At 42.1% G+C, this 16,131-nt stretch overlaps 1 protein-coding gene across 6 annotated transcripts in view; it reads left to right on the top strand.

The window, feature by feature from the left end:
* Nucleotides 1-16,131, top strand: part of L3mbtl3 (L3MBTL histone methyl-lysine binding protein 3) — a 97,461-nt gene that overhangs the window by 62,736 nt on the left and 18,594 nt on the right. For all 6 annotated transcript variants that reach the window (XM_055599351.1, XM_055599355.1, XM_055599354.1 and 3 more), the window contains 3 exons: nucleotides 3,103-3,217; nucleotides 4,792-4,894; nucleotides 13,920-14,069. In XM_055599351.1, the coding sequence (XP_055455326.1) occupies nucleotides 3,103-3,217; nucleotides 4,792-4,894; nucleotides 13,920-14,069 (368 nt within the window). The remainder of the gene's footprint in view (nucleotides 1-3,102; nucleotides 3,218-4,791; nucleotides 4,895-13,919; nucleotides 14,070-16,131) is intronic.

The following is a 16,131-nucleotide window of genomic DNA, read 5'->3' as shown; positions in this document are numbered from 1 at the left end:
GTTTTACAGTTGGAGGGCGCTACAACATGAGAAAGTATATTACAGGGTCACAGCATTAGGACGGTTGAGAACCACTGCTATAGAAGCTGAAATCTCGGGTAAGGAGGGACTGTTGCATGACTGGTAGGTTTTACTGAAGCATAGGAAATCAAGATACCATCTGCCTTAGTCTGGCTTTTATTGCTGTGAAGAGACTCTATGACTGTGGCAGCTCTTTTGAAGGAAAACATTTAACTAGGCTAGCTTACAGTTGAGAGGTTTAGTCCATTGTCATCATTATGGGAAGCATGGTGGCTTGCAGGCAGACATGGTGCTGGAGTGGTAGCTGAGAATTCTACATCCAGATCTGCAGGCAGCAGGAAGAGAAAATTACACCGGGCCTGGCTTGAGCTTCTGAAACCTGAAAACCCACCCCCACAGTGACATGCTTCCTCCAACAAGGCCACAACTACTCTAACAAGGCCACACCTCTTAATGGTGCCACTCCCTGAGGCCAAGTGTTCATACACATGAACCTACAGGGGTGGGGAGGGCATACTGTTCAAAGCAACACACCAGCCTTCCCACCAGGAGAAACCTCCCTTGCCAGCATCCAGCTCCTTCCTCTGGGGCAGGCAGAACCTAGGAAGCCATATCCTAGAGTTCAGTGTGTTTCCTGTTCTCTGTTTCCTGGAAAGCAACATGGTGCTCCTTCAAGGGCCCCAACCTGGTACTTATGTGAAAGGACCAAGGGGTCTGGCCTCCATGTCTCCAGACTACCTTAAGGAAGAAGGCAACCTTGTCACCCACTTACAGCTTCCAGTCTGAGTCCATTATCCGATCCTGGCTCTTCTTTTAGAACCTGTTTCACCCACTCCTTTCTTCACTTGCTTTGTGGTTGTTGTTGTTGGTTGGTTGGTTTTTTCCAAGACAGGGTTTCTCTGTATAGCTCTGGCTGCCCTAGAACTTGCTCTGTAGACCTGGCTGGCCTTAAACTCATAGAGATCCACCTGGATCTGCCTCCTAAGTGCTGGGATTAAAGGCATGTGCCAATACCACCTGGCTTGTAATATGATTTTATATCAGAAGATAGAAGTAAACATACATATCTAAAACATGTTTTTCTGAGTTGCCTTTCAGATTCACAAAAAGGTACTTGTTTTAATCGTAGTCAGAGGATGGCTGACATGGAGAAGTATGGCAGCAGCAAGCATGGTCCTGGAGCAGTAGCTCAGAGGCTGTATCTTATCAAGTCGGTGGCATAGAGGGAGAGAGAGATACAGAGAGGCGGTGGGGAGGAGTGGCCTGCCTTAGGTTTTTGAAACCTCAACGCTCACTTCCAGTAACATACCTTTTCAAACGAGGCCAAACCTCCTAATTCATCCCCAAACAGTTTCTCACAAAGGAGGGACCAAGCATTCAAATCACTGCATGTACGACTAAATCTGTAATGGGGTAGCATCATAGATATTCTCTTATTTGTCTTTTGTTGTTTAATTCTTCATGCTATATTTACCTCATGCTCTGTTACTCCTTTTTGGGATTTAGCTTGATGTCTTTGACAGTCTCGTTCATGTGTATAATTAATTTTAGTCATTTTAACCCTCAAGCGACCTTCCTCATCTCTCTTCTTCCCAAGCAGCCCTCCTTCTGTTTCCATGTCTTTTATGGTCTGTGACCCCCCTGAGTTTAAATAGTGTTAACTGCATGAACTTGGGTAGGAAGCTATTTATTTGCTGTCTTTCTGTTACAGTTTTCTCATTTTCTTACTGATAGGTGGTGTTTAATAAGGAAGAAAGGGCTTTGCCATTTGTCTAGTAAGGTGTGTTGTGGGGATCTTTCCTCTTGTTTATGGAGAGTGTTACCATCTGAAACTTGACATTTTTGCGTAATTAAATCGGTTAGTGTTGTCTTTTATGGGCTTAGTTTGATCTTTTGTATGACTATTTTGTGTTTACTCATGCATTCTTCTAGAATATTGTCTTGTAAATGTTGAAAGATTCATACACTTTTTAAGAGTCAAATTGGCAAACAATCTAGAAGTGAAATACATGAAATACTTCAGAATACCATTTCATTGTAAAAGGTAATGTGTGTGTGTGTGTGTTCACACATATATTACATAAATGTATGTATATATGTATGTGTGCAATGTATATACACCTAAAGACAGGTAGCTGATAACTAGTAACTTTCACTAAAAGACCACTGCTCTTTCCTTTGGTGGCTGGTAACAGTGTCAACTGTGACCGCTTTAGGATGTGTCTTGAGAGATGCTGTGGTTATGTATAAGAAAGGCTCTTTGGGGGCTGGAGAGATGGCTCGGAACACTAGGTGTTCTTCCAGACACTGGTTTAACCCCCAACCCTCACATGGAGGCTCCCAATTGTCTGGATTCTGTGGGCACCAGGCACATATATGGTACAGACATACATGCAGACAAAGCACCCGTACACATAAAATAGAAATAAATTTTTATATACAAGAAAGACTATTTTTAATGGTATGGTTCAGGGATGTGTTCCTAGGAGGGCAATGTACTTAAAAAAAAAAAAATCTTGGGCTTGAGAGATGGCTCAGAGGTTAAGAGCACTGACTATTCTTCCAAAAATCCCGAGTTCAATTCCCAGAAACCACATGGTGGCTCACAACCATCTAGATCTAGTGCCCTCTTCTAGCATGCAGGCTCACACGCAGGTGGGACACTATATACATAATAAATAAATAAATCTTTAAAGAAAAAAAAAACTTACTTTGTATTTACCACAAGGGCCTTCTTTTCTGCTCTTCCCACCTCAGCAATGTGTCTCGTTTGCTCGTCTGAACATGTCAGGCATGGTCCCTATTCTGCATTTGCTGACTGTGTTTAAGGATATGTATAATAAACGTGTAGAGCTGTTGCCTCAGACGCATCTTTGGGAAGGCAGTTACTGGTCTCTCGATAATTTGTTGGTAGTTTCAAAAGCATCTTTTATCTCAGGTTGTGGGTGAAGTATTTTAAATAATTGGAGTGATTTATTGGACATTAAATACACTGTGTAAGTGAGAAGTACAAAAGGCTCGTGTGTGGATTGAAGCTCTGCAGTAGGATTTCCTGTGACTCCATGCTCTTCTGTTATCTAGGTTCACTTTGATGGCTGGAGCAGTTGCTATGATTACTGGATCGATGCAGACTCTCCAGACATTCACCCCGTGGGCTGGTGTTCCAAAACCGGGCACCCGCTTCAGGCACCCCTCAGTAAGATACACTTAAGTAACCGGTGTTCTCGTTTCTGTCTCCTCTTTCTGCTTTTTTTTTTTTTAATTTTTCTGTATATATCTCTTAATTGCCACCGGCATGGGCACATGCCCACACACAAATGACAAAAGTAAAAAAAAAAAAGAAAAAAGAAAAAGAAAATCCTACTGCCCAAAGAAGTAAAGTATGCTGTTTGAGTTTTATTTGGAAGCAAACATAACTTTTTAAAATTAGTACTAATCTCTAGAGGATAATTTGTCAGACTATTAAAATTTCAGAATCAAATTTTGCATTCTAATAGTGACCTTATGCTGTAGCTTTGAAAATGTTGTCACTGGCAGAAACTGGGAAAAGTATAAAAGAGGCCACATGACTTATATTACATGTGAATCTATAGTTCAATTTAAAAAAAAAAAAGTACATGGGTTTGGGAAGAACATACCATGGTCTCAATTTTAAAGAATGTATACCTTGTATGAAAAAGTATGGAAAATACAGTATACTAGAGCCAGGGTGTCTTTTTTAAAAATAATTAATGTTTTTTTTTTCCCTATACAGTGAGTAGCTTTATTTATACGAGCTGCAGAATGTGCAAAACAAAGTTGGAAGCAGGTATTAGTCAAATAAACGATGGCACATAGCATGTAGAGATAACACAGTCATGAAGAATATTAATATTGTAAAACATGAAAGACAAGTTCAAATCCAGAGGAAACTATTTCAGATGCACATTTGTGCTGAACCTTCTATGAAGCAAAATGAAAATCCTGAACTTGATATAGTTGTGCATCACATAGATGGAGCCACATCTAGGAGGGCATTCATCTCACTGGGGGATGCGGAAGAGGGAGAGTGTGCAGTGTAGACCAGCTGCTGCTGGTAACAGTTGCTGTGCATCCCAGCCTGGGGCACTTGGTTGGCTCAGGCGGTTCCAACCTGGTGCTTGTATTCCATATTCCATATTCTGTAATCTAGCGTTTGCAGTTTTTACATAGGATATTCTTATGCAGTTTGTTATTTTGATAATAGATCTTCAAATGTTCCTAGCAAGTCAAATTTAAATATCTCTGTTGTCTGACATCTTAAAGGAAGGTAAAATCAAAATTTACCGTTTCCGTGTTAAAGAAGAAAAAATTCTGTGACAGAATGAACCATGTGGGGAAATCTAAAACTTTCTGTTGTTGTTATTTGAGACAGGTTTCTCTGTGTAGACTTGGCTGTCTGGGCTAGCTGTAGACCAGGCTAGTCTGGAACTCACAGAGATCTGCCTGCCTCTGTCTCCCTGAGTGCTAGGATAACAGGCATGCACCTGCTAAAACATTTTTAACTTGTTTTCTTTATGTATACATTGTTTCAGAAATGGATTACAGGTGTGCACCACTGGGCCCTGCTAAAACATTGTACATTTTTCCCAGAACTCTTTGTTTTTCTATATGTATACATTGTTTCAGAAATGGATTTTTTTGTTTTGTTTTCCCTCTATTCTCATCCTAGACATTGACATTTTTGGCTTTCCGCTCAACTTCTGCTGTATTTTTCTTTTTCACCTTTTCTTTTTATTACTTTGGTTGTAGGCCCTGCAGAATTAATGGAGCCATCAGAAACTGGGGGATGTCCAACTCTAGGCTGCAAGGGTATTGGCCATTTTAAGAAATCGAGGTACCTGGGCACTCAGAGGTATGTATTTGCCATGAGGACTTTTGTGCATGGTCGCATGGGAGTGCCTGTCTCTGAATGCAGACGATTTCCTTCTATAGGAAACAGATGTGAACTGATTTTAAATTCAGAGCCATAAGAAATCAGGTTACCATGGAGACTGTGTAAAAATGAAGGATATATCTAAACTTAAGTCTTCTTGGGAGAACATGAATTCACTGTTTAAAACAGATTTACTTTAGTTATTTGGGTTTTTTGTTTTTGTTTTTTGCAGCTTGGTTAGTTTTCTAGATCCATGGCTTCTAAAATAGTTATTTGGAGTTTAGCATTAATAAGGAGATTAGGGCAGACCCTGTTGAAATTATTTAGCAGAATATGATGTGGTGGGGTGTTTTTACAGTTTGAATAAGAAGATGAGACACTGGAGATTAGCAATGAGCATTAGAAAACCATACAATCTCATGTAAGGGTTAAATGATCAGAAAAGTAATTTTCCCCCCAGTATTATTTTCTTACTTGTAAGTAACTTAAAAAGAAACCAAAAGTATAATTAAAACTTGGCATTCAGGTGATTTGGAGATCTTCATAGATATTTAAAAATATGGCTGAAATACTGACAAATTCTCATGATTTAGGCATATTTTAAGGGACAAAAGCATCACCCATTTGAGTACCTATTAAGATATTATCAGTGGGGCTGGAGAGATGGCTCAGAGGTTAAGAACACTCTCTGTTCTTCCAAAGGTCCTGAGTTCAATTCCCAGCGACCACATGGTGGCTCATAACCATTTACAGTAAGATCTGGTATGCAGGCAGAATGTTGTAAAAATAATGAATAAAATCTTTAAAAAAAAACAAAAAAAGCAAAATTATACATGATTTTAATTAATAAAAGTTAAAAGAAGATGTTATCAGTGTAAGTGAAGGAATATGCTAATTAGATTAGTTATTGAGAAAATTATCTCTTCTTTATCTAGTTTGCATAGGGTTATAAGTATGGTTCTTCAAAAGTTTGAAACTATAGGCCAGTGAAGCAACTCAGTGGGTAAGAGCCAGTAGGCCTGACAACCTGAGTTCCATCCGAAATCCATATGGAATCCATATGGTAAGAGAGAAGCAACTCCGGGAAGTGGTCCCCAGACCTCCACAAGCATGCCCTGGCACCTGTGTACCTTCCCTATAGCATTTAAACATTCATTCCTCCAAGAGTTAAGAATCGCACAACTGGTGTGTTGTTTTCACCTGGTGCGGTAAAGTCTCCCTGTATCTGCATCGACAAGCACTGCTAATCTTTTCTTTTTCTTGAGGTTCACTACATTCTAGAATAAAAGCATACAGAGACTGTAGTGATCCCATATGCAGATAGACAGGTTTAAAGCCTTTGTCCCCTTGTATGGCTGCAAAGCAAAGATGGAGCATCAGTTCAGCCTCCACTGGAGACTCTGCATCTGAGAAGCCATTCTCAGAAGGCAGCTGGAACACCTTTCAGATGATCCAGCAGATCATGGACATGATCAGAGTGCAAGACGGAACTCATGAGACTGCGGAACTCGCATGCTAAGTTCAGAAAGCCTTTTGTCAGTGGTTTCTTTTGAAGACCAGTTTCTTCTAGGCAGAAGGCATAACATTTAATTGAACATTCACTGGTTTTATGTTAGAGGTTGTTCTGTTGTATAGTGGATCAGCCAGCTTTCAGAACAGCAATCTGGTATAGGAACTGTTCTTTCCTTACAAGCCGTGGTGAGGACAGGATAGGGACCATATAGTATTCCATAGGCATAATAACTTGCCTTCCCTAGCTGCTGGTGAGGGGAGCTGAAGGCTCTAATCTTGACCCCTCACAGCATTGCTCCATGAATTGGTCCAACTCTCAGGTTCTCGACCCACACTGCATCATTTTAAGTATAAGATACAAAATCGCAATTAAAATGAGGATCTTTGGTTCCTCCACATTGCTACTGTACAGTCTGGTGATCTTCATTAGACTGAAGGCAATATTTTCAAATTATGAAAGAAAAGAACAAGAAACTTTTAAATGGGGTAAATACTGATGTGTTGTTGGGATACAGTTGGCTATTCAAAACTTGGTTTTGACTCTGGAAGGAAACCCACCATAGAGCACTGTGCCTATGGCATGTCCCTTTGTCATGTCCTTAGGTCCTAGCAGGAAGGTCTGGGCAGCAAAGCCTGTAGTGACAGCCACGTCACATCACTGGGCTGCTTGTCATGATAGCCTTTCCCCTTAGGCTCCTCCAGCCCAGCTGCTCCCACAGTTTAGAGGTTGTCTTTTGGGGAATCTCTTGATGGATTGAGTATGACGTGTACTACTGTGCTTGTGACTAGAAGATGTAAATTATGGGAAGATTCACAGAGTGGCTTAAGCAGAAATGTGGTGAGGGAACTTTCAGAGTAATTGGAACCATGCTTCATTTTGTTGAAGGACTGGCAGAATATAGTTTATAACTGAAAAGACAAGTCTTGACCAAACAGCTGTATTGGTTTTCTTGACCATGCAGGGCATAGCTACTGGGGCCTTTTTCTTGTGCAGAGATGGTGGCCTGAGTCTGGGGACAGGAGAATAAAACTGGGAGAACTAATGGCAGGGTCTATGCTCTGCAGTTCACCCATAGCAGCCTTGCACAGGTTTTCTACACCCCTCGAACAGTCTGTATAATTTACAATGCTCAACGCTGCCTCCTTGGCAGGACATTAATCCTTAGCAAGCCCAGCCTGTTTTCCATCTCATCAGTACACTTGTGGACTAGCTCACTGCATTATACATATTCTCTGAGAGGTTCATTTCACTGGCAATTATTTCTGTCCTTGCTGAGAATGCTCTGCTTAGGAAAACATAATGAGAAAATTCTCTTTGGATTAATTTACTGAGAAACTCAATAAATCAAAACATGCATCTTTACATAGATAACAAAGAAAGTTGCCCTTTTACTGTGGATAGTTTTACAAGCACATAAGCAAAACACTGTAGTTTGGCTAGCATTTGCTTGTTACTATCCCTAAGGATTATGTTTGATCTAAGAAATGCTAGAAGCCATTCTTTAATACTGGAATATGATCGGTGACAGTTGGATGTGTGGTGTGGTGTTCTTGTCTCTAGAGGTGTTCAGTAGCCAGCTTGCTTAATTCTGGCTCTCTAGGAGAAAGCGGAAGTATGAGTTGCACAGCAGCATTCTCTTGTGGTTTCACTCACTGGGCTTACTCGGGGGTAAGAGAATGGGAAAGACCCATGGGGAGTGAAGAGAGCTCAAGTTACCTAAAAGTAGATAATCTATAAATTTACTGACTTTAAAAGTACATCTTTGATATATAAAAGTTGGTCTTTCAGAAATTAAACAGGAGGGTTTTATTTCCACCAGTCTCTAAAGAGTATTTTTGAATTCCATGGAGTGTTCTATAAGTTAGTCTCTGTGGATGCTCATCTGCTAACTGGCTTGCGCTCGGCATCCATCCACCCAGCTCCCCCACGTTGCTGAATACTGCTCTGGGTCAGCTAGCTTTGGTGGGACTGAGGAGGACTCATGGCAGCGTTGGCTATTTCTGGGGGGAATCGAGCCCTGTTGGGTATGCGCTATGACGTTTTATATCATTGTTTGTTTTTGCTGACTTTTTCCTTACACGATGGAGGTTAGATTGCCTCCACCTAAGGTAATGATAATGTGGGAGCAGCTGGAGGAGCCTAAGGGGAAAGGCCATCATGACAAGTGGCCAGGTGGCATGACATGGTTGTCACTACAGGCTCTGTTGCCACAGACTTTCCTACTTAGACCTAAGGACATGCCAGTGAGCCTATGCACAGTGCTGTCTGGTGGGTTTACCTCCTTTGTAAGGTAATAATAATTAATAACAATAATAATAGTCATGGCCACTGTTCTAAGGACCTCATGTGTATGACAGCAAGTCTATGAAGTGAGCAGCACTTCTAGATGATGAGGAAAAGTTTGGATGGTTGAAAAAGTGCGTGGAATGGTGCATTGCTAGAAACAGAGCTCAGTCTAGCCCAGAATGGCCTCATGCCTATGCCTTTCTCTGAGGCCTTTATGCAGAGCAGTCACTTGGTAAAGCCTGTCTTGAATGTGTGTCAGCATTGTGTGTGAGAGTAACTATGTGATGTTTAACCAGATGTATTGCCTAATTGTTTAAGTACAGATATTTATAATTAAAAGGGTTTTCAGTACGACCGTGGATAGCAGTAGACAAGGCAGCCCTTTTTACTTACAAGCTCAACCAGAAATGCCACTGGGAAAACAGCCTCCTGAGTGTCTCTGGGAGCAAATAATTGTCAAGTAGCTGGTGTACAATAATTTGCTAATATTTGCACTGTAACGAAGTCATTTTGGGAAACGTTCCCACAGGATTTATACTGCTCTTTCCTGGAATGACTTTGGATCAATTACTGGAGGGGAAAAAGAGGGACAGAGAATGAAGGAGATTCAGAGAAAACGAGCACCCATGATGAAATGCAAACACAGCATAATGAACCAAGCACTACTGAAATGTAGTTGCTCAAAACCTTAGCGCGTGAGAAACTAGAAGGGGTAATTATGAGGCCACTGAGAATCTGCCCTTCCCACAGGTGTTAATGAACTCTGATGAGTTTTCAAAGTTCACGCACGGTTTTAAAAGTTACTAAGTTGGAGCTGCACCCACATGGGGGAGCTCCCGCCTCTGGCCGCTGCAGGCGCCTGTGCTCACTCACATGTGCCTGTCCCAGCACACACAGACACACACACACTAAACACAAACCTTCTTTTAATACTTAGTGGCATAACAGAAGGAGAATTAAACAGAGCATCGAGTGATTGATTCTCCAGTGATGCAAATCGTGCGTGCCTTGTTCCTTTTAACACATACGGTAGTTATCTCAAGTCTCTGAAAGCATGGGTACTTAGGGGTCTGCTGTAATTCATTTCCCAAGGGGTATATTGTTGGGGACAAGGTATGGGAAAGAAAAACTTTTATATCTGAGGCTTTGCTTTCCTCGAAAGGCATCCGGAAAGCCCTGGGATCTTGAAGGAGTATTTCACCTCTCTCTGCCAGTGTCTTCATTTGTACCGGAAGTGATGATGGCATTCATAGGGGTGGTATGATGAAAAGACCAATTCGCGTAAAAGACTTGGAACCCTGCCTAGCACAGAGAAAAGTTGCAACACAGAGCTGTGTACAATGCCAGAGGCGGGCAGCCGCAATCCTTTGACGGTGCTTTCAAATCAGTTCAATGTCACGGATTAGAAATAAGGGAATTCTTCCATAATTCAGGCTAATATTAACCCATATTATGCAGCAATTGAACAGAGCCAGTGTTTGTGGTCAGATTCCACCAAGAACTTTTTGGCACTCTACAGCTCTCCTCCAAAGCCTCAATTTTTTTGTATCTGTCACATGAGCGCTCCCTTGGAACTGCTTCCGAGGTTGTGAGGGTGAACGGTAGGGAAGGAGAGCGTTCACCTGGGTAAGGCATGCTCACTTTTGTTGGCATGTTCATTTTGAAATGAAAACCCAGCCTCAGAAACCGTGCATGCTCTTCGCTGTGCAAGGAGGAAACCAAGCGCTTTGCCAGGTGCCCCGGCTCTACTGGAAGCATTTCTCCTCTTGTCCTCACTGTGCTGCTCTGCTGAGTTTCGTCACAACCCCTTCAGTCATCACCTCCCACCTCAGGAGCCAGCTGGCATCCTGCTGCACCCTGTGCAGGTGTAAGAATGAGCGTCCTGCGGGGTTGGAGGACAGAGAGAGGCTTGGTGTATGTCTGAGGCTGACCGCCACACAACTCCCTTGTTGGAGCAGTTTTTCTCACTTATTAGGGCATTTCCTCAGATGGCCGGATTGCTTCTCTTTCAGCTGAGCGGTGGAAAGAGGAAGAACCACCTATTTCAAAATAAAAAAGAGGCACGTAAGCAGCAAGGCTCATGACCAGCAACTTGCCTGTCTTTGAACTATCCTCAAGTTTTTCATTTAGTCAACCACAAAACCAAAGGGCTGTTTCCATAGCGCTTGACCACAGTTGTCTGCTTTGTAACTGGAGTTGCTCCAGGGACGTAGGCCATCCAAAATTCCTTCATGGTTTTCCATCACTCAAAGCTGGCGGTGTGTCCTTCAACCCTGAAGCCTTCCAAAGTCAAGACCCACAGTGTAGTTCTCTGCTTGTTAAGGCCAGGGACTTAAGCGTGAATGGAACTGAACTGAGTTCATTGTTGCTGGTCTAGCACCAGACTGTTTATCATACATTTTTCTTTGGATTTTTTTTTTAATTGCCAAAATATTGACTTGTGTAAATTCAATGTAAAACACAATAGATGGGGAGAGTATAGAATAGCATCAGAGATCTGAGGCCCGGAGAACGGAATCCCTTAGAGCAGAGACTCAAGAGCTTGGGATCTGTAATTTTTGATGGTTCTAGGGAGACTCATTGAAGATGGTAAGTTGTGGGTAGGCCTCAGACATCTGAATAGGACTTCAGTGGATGTGTGTAGCCTCCCTGAACTGAAGCTCAGCAGTAAGGAAAGTGCTGTGCCGTAGGGTAGCCATGCTGCAGCACAGCGCCTTTGCTTCCTCGGCAGGTACAGGGCGGCTGAAGAACTAAACAGCCACCTAGTGCTGCCCTCCGGGCTTTCTGTCTCAGAATGGAGCACAGGCAGGTCAGGCTTCATGTTTGTAGTCTCCATAAAATGGAGGAATGCACTGGGACCCCACATTACTGGGCAGGCGAGGATGAGGGGTGAATGAGTGCTGTCCCCAGCAACCTCCCCCCATTCGGCCAGTTTCTAAGGGGATAGGTCTTTCTGGGTCCTGCATCCTGCCCACACCTGGCTGTCTGCCTTCCAACTGAGCTACCAGTCACCACATTCAAAGCCTCTGTTCACGTTAGGCAGAACTAGCTTTGCTCATTTGTACCGCTAAACTGTTGAGTAGTTCAGGCATCCCAAGCAGGAGCCCGTGCAGTCTTTGTATAGCAAATGCTAAGATTTTTTTTCTTCATGACTGACTGAAGTAGCGTCCTGTTATCAAATGAGTCATTTTGCTGAGCTATTTCATTGCTGTGTAACCTCAGGCAAACCAAATTTTTCCTTAAATGTCTGATGATAAACTTTCCATAATTACTGGTTTGCTCCACATTTACCTCTCACTAAGTCATTCTTATCTCAGAAAGAAAGAAAAAGAAAACAGGTGTCTCTTTGCCTCATGTTCTTTAAACACAAACCAGCAAGCTGTCCTGGATTCCTATGTGTCACAGACTGTCTCTTAGTCTGCAAGGCATCATGGGATAGCTGATGCTGTCAGTTAACCCTTCTTGCATTTTCATCTCGCACACCCAAGTCAATGCCTATCACTTCACATATTTAGAGATTTCCTAGAGGCTTCAAACTGAACCCAAGGTAAAATTTTGAAGTATTGCCTATGCTCTACTGAGCCATGTGTGAAATGGCCTCTTCCTATGTTTCCTGCTTCCTGATTTCTCACCTAGCCAAGCTAGGCCCACCGGCCCTCCTTCTGCCTAGGCACTGCTTCTGCCTAGGTGTGGAGAAGTAGATGCAGGCAACTTTGTTCTGACACTTAGGGGTTTGTTCTTCTCCTAGGGAAGCCTTTCAGAGCACCTGCATGTCCTCCCTTGTGCCATGCTCTTTCTTTTCATTGTGAAGTTACATGAGTTATTTGTGTGATTAGACATTGATTGCCAATTATCTCCTAGACTATTAGTCATTGAACCAGAGTTTTCACCTCCTCACTCTTACATTATGTTTCCAATACCTAGAAAGATAGCCAAGAAAATAAAAACTTAATTAGTAAATTGTTGCCGGTAATGAGAGAATTGAAGACTGGGCTTACTTAACCATTTTAAACTTGAGTGTGTCATATCAAATGTCCTTTTTATAGAATGTTGGGAGGATTAAAACAGTGTGTGCAAGCACAGCATAGTTTTTAATGTAATACATGTGTTCCATGAAGACTTCTATCACTTGTGTTCTGGTTTTTGTGTTGTTGGATTGACATGATATAAATTCATGTCAGTGTGTGATTGTGTGTTGTCACTTTGGCCTAAAGTACCATGATGAGCAGCATGTACTTACTAAGTTTGCGGTTTTCCCTACTAGATAGCCGCGGTAAATTTTACATCACTTCTAGAGTTACCAGGGAGCATTTCAGATTATTCTTTCCCCAGGGGTGTATCTCAGCTTCTCTTAGTTGAAAATATATATGTATTGTTTAAAAAGTTCCCTTGGGTGATTGTTAATATTTCTACTATAATAGAAACTGAACAAAAGAACATACAAGACACCAGTATAATGTATCCAATGTCTAAATCATTTCCAATCTTACAGCCTTTCAGAAAGGGGGACAAGATAGGCAGTCAACGGGAAAGCTTGGTGTATATCGGAAACCTAGTGCCCAGATGTTCTACACAGAAATACGAAGGCCCAGGCAAGGCATCTTCTAACTATTGCCAAGTTAACACTTAGTGACCTCAGTTTCCTCTGCCCAGGTAACAGGAGTTATCACTACATGAAACCTCAGAGTTTACCTTCTAAGTGTAGATAGAAAAGGCTAGCCCATGGCCCCTTTTCATATCAGGGTTAGAATTAGCTTCAAAGCATTTGTGTGTTCTCAGCTGTTAACTACAGTCCCAGGGGTGGTAGTGTTTCATGGGGACATTGGAAGTCACTGAATATCATAGGGGAAACTAAATAGCTATGAATGTCCCCAGTGTGGTTATTTCTTGTGGCTGATTATTCTCAGAGATATGTGCAGGGCTTACCCACAACAAGGGCAGGAGGGATCCTCTGACCGACGCTCAGATCAAAGGTTGCAGCAGACTGCTTCTCAAAATCAAGTGCACAAATGCTCACCATGGGAATAACCCTAAATTACTGGAGAGACATATCTTGTTGCTATATGTTTAGCCATATATTTATACACATACATATATAACATATGTGGTTCAGCTTTGGAATTCAACATTTACTACCATACAGTCTTAACTGATATAATTGACCATCTAATGGGAGTGCACTTTCCTCTTCTTTTAATCCATCAGTGGTGCCAACTGTCCGTATTCTGAAGTCAACTTGAATAAAGAGCGCATCTTTCCAGACCGCCTTAGTGGTGAGCTGTCTTCATCTAGTCCATCATTTCCCAGAAGTAAAAGGATGGACACCCACGAAAGCTCATCATCTCTCGAAACCAGGTAACTAAATGTGATACCTGCATTGTCATTCTGCATGCTTTATGTTTTGTGGCAGTGCTTTCTTGTGGTGGAAATCCACCTGGATTTAGCCCGGTTGGTGTTGTGCTCCCAGAATCCTAGCACTTGTGAGGCAGGGACAGGAGATCAGGAGGCTAACTACACAGTGTGAGGCCAGCCCGACCCACGCGAGACCCTGCCTTAAAAACAAAACAGAAAAGCACTTAGTTTCCTGTGAAACAGCACCTCCGTGATCCATACTTGGATGCACCCTTTCGTCAGTTCTGACCAAGAGGTCAACAAATCTTTCCATCTTCCTAAGGTCCTTGAATCCTTACCTGAAGGTGGCTGTGACAACATGCACCAAGCTGCAGGTGAGGCTAACGCTGAGTTCTAGATCAAGCTGAGCAACATAGCGAGGTTTCCTGCCAAATAAATAAATAATATACAACTCAACCCTGAACTGAGTGTGACTTGGGCTGGAAGATGTTTCTAGAGGATATAGTAAAGATTCTACTTCTGATACGTTTTCACTTTTTTAAGAAAATTCTTAAGGACTCATGTGTGTGTGTGTGTGTGTGTGTGTGTGTGTGTGTGTGTGTGTGTGTGTGTGTGTATTATAATAGTTTTGGTGTGTCTCGTTTGATTATGAGGGAAATGGCCACTTATGCCTAACTCTCACGGCCATAGTGGTCTTCCTCAGGCTAGGGCTGTTTGGGAGTCAATGGTGACAGAGTGTACTCTTGTGGTAAAGGCAGGACTCCAGGCTTCTCAGAGCCCTGAAGCCTTGTTCTTAACAGTTCAGACTTTGTCTTAATTGGCATTTCTATTGCTGGATAAAACATCATAGACCAAAGCCAACTCGGGCAAAGAAGTTTATAGTTCCATGCCACAGTCCCTCACTGAGCAATGTCAGGTCAGGAACTCACACAGGGCTGGGAACTGCAGTCAGGAGCTAATGCAGAGGCCATGGTGGAGAGATGCTTACTGGCTTGCTCCTCATGGCTTACGAGCAGGCTATCTTATAGCTCACAGGACCACCAGCCCAAGGATAGCACTACGCACAATGAGCTGGTCCCTCCCACATCACTGATCAATCAAGAAGATATGACATGGGTTTGCCCCACAGGCCAATCTAAGGTGGGGGCATTTTCTCAATTGAGGCTCCCTTTCCACAAATGACTCTTATTTGTATCATAAAACTAGTCAGAAAAGAGCTGTAGACTATTCAAAATCCTTTTGCTTTAATTGCATCTTCTCATTTGTCCCATTCTGCATCAACTTTTGCCAAAGTCTTGGTTTTAAGTACTTATTGGTACTCTACCAGGGTTCATAAAATAATAGTTCTTGTTTCTTCTAGACATTTCTCAAATGTTACTTTCCTGAGTATAAATAGTCAATGATTTAAAACCCTTTTTTTGGATTAGTGCTTTCCTACTTATAGTTCAAAAGACAAAGGCCAATGATGAACATCAATATATTGGGTAAAAAGCTGATGAGCTTGCCTCTCTACTCAGCTGTCCTCTTGGCTGTGAGCTCTTTCCTTTGTGGGAAGAGAGAGAGAAAGTAGAGCAAAGTCTTGAGCCTATGTCTTGGCTTCTCTGCATACTCTTCATATGATCTTTGATCTTTCACTCATCTCTTTAATAAAGAAGATGAGGATGATAAAGAATGAAAAGAGTAATTGAAAAGCTCTTTGGACAGTAAGTATTAAGTACTAGGTCTTTATTGCAGTGGTTCTCAATCTTCCTACTGCTACGACTCCTTAATACAGTTCCCCATGTTGTGGTAACCTCCCAACAATAAAATTATTTTCATTTTTTAACTGTAGTTTTGCTACCAGTATGGATTGTAATTTAAATATCTGATGCAATCCCCATGAAAAAGGTCATCTGAGGCTCCCAAAGGGGTCGTGACCCACAGGCTGAGAATCTATGCCTTATTTCTTGGTAATTTTTAAACTACCAAATTGTTTCTGAAAGAGACACAGGTCACTTCTTAACTTCTTGTTTCATGGACCTGGTTGAACATCCCTTATCCGAAACACTTGGGATCAGACTGTTTC

The sequence above is a fragment of the Psammomys obesus genome, unplaced genomic scaffold, assembly GCF_907164565.1.
Source record: "Psammomys obesus unplaced genomic scaffold, mPsaObe1.curated_primary_1811, whole genome shotgun sequence".
Lineage (NCBI taxonomy): Eukaryota > Metazoa > Chordata > Mammalia > Rodentia > Muridae > Psammomys > Psammomys obesus.
The sequence above is the reverse complement of the archived record's forward strand: the minus strand, read 5'-3'. Positions and strand labels throughout refer to the sequence as shown.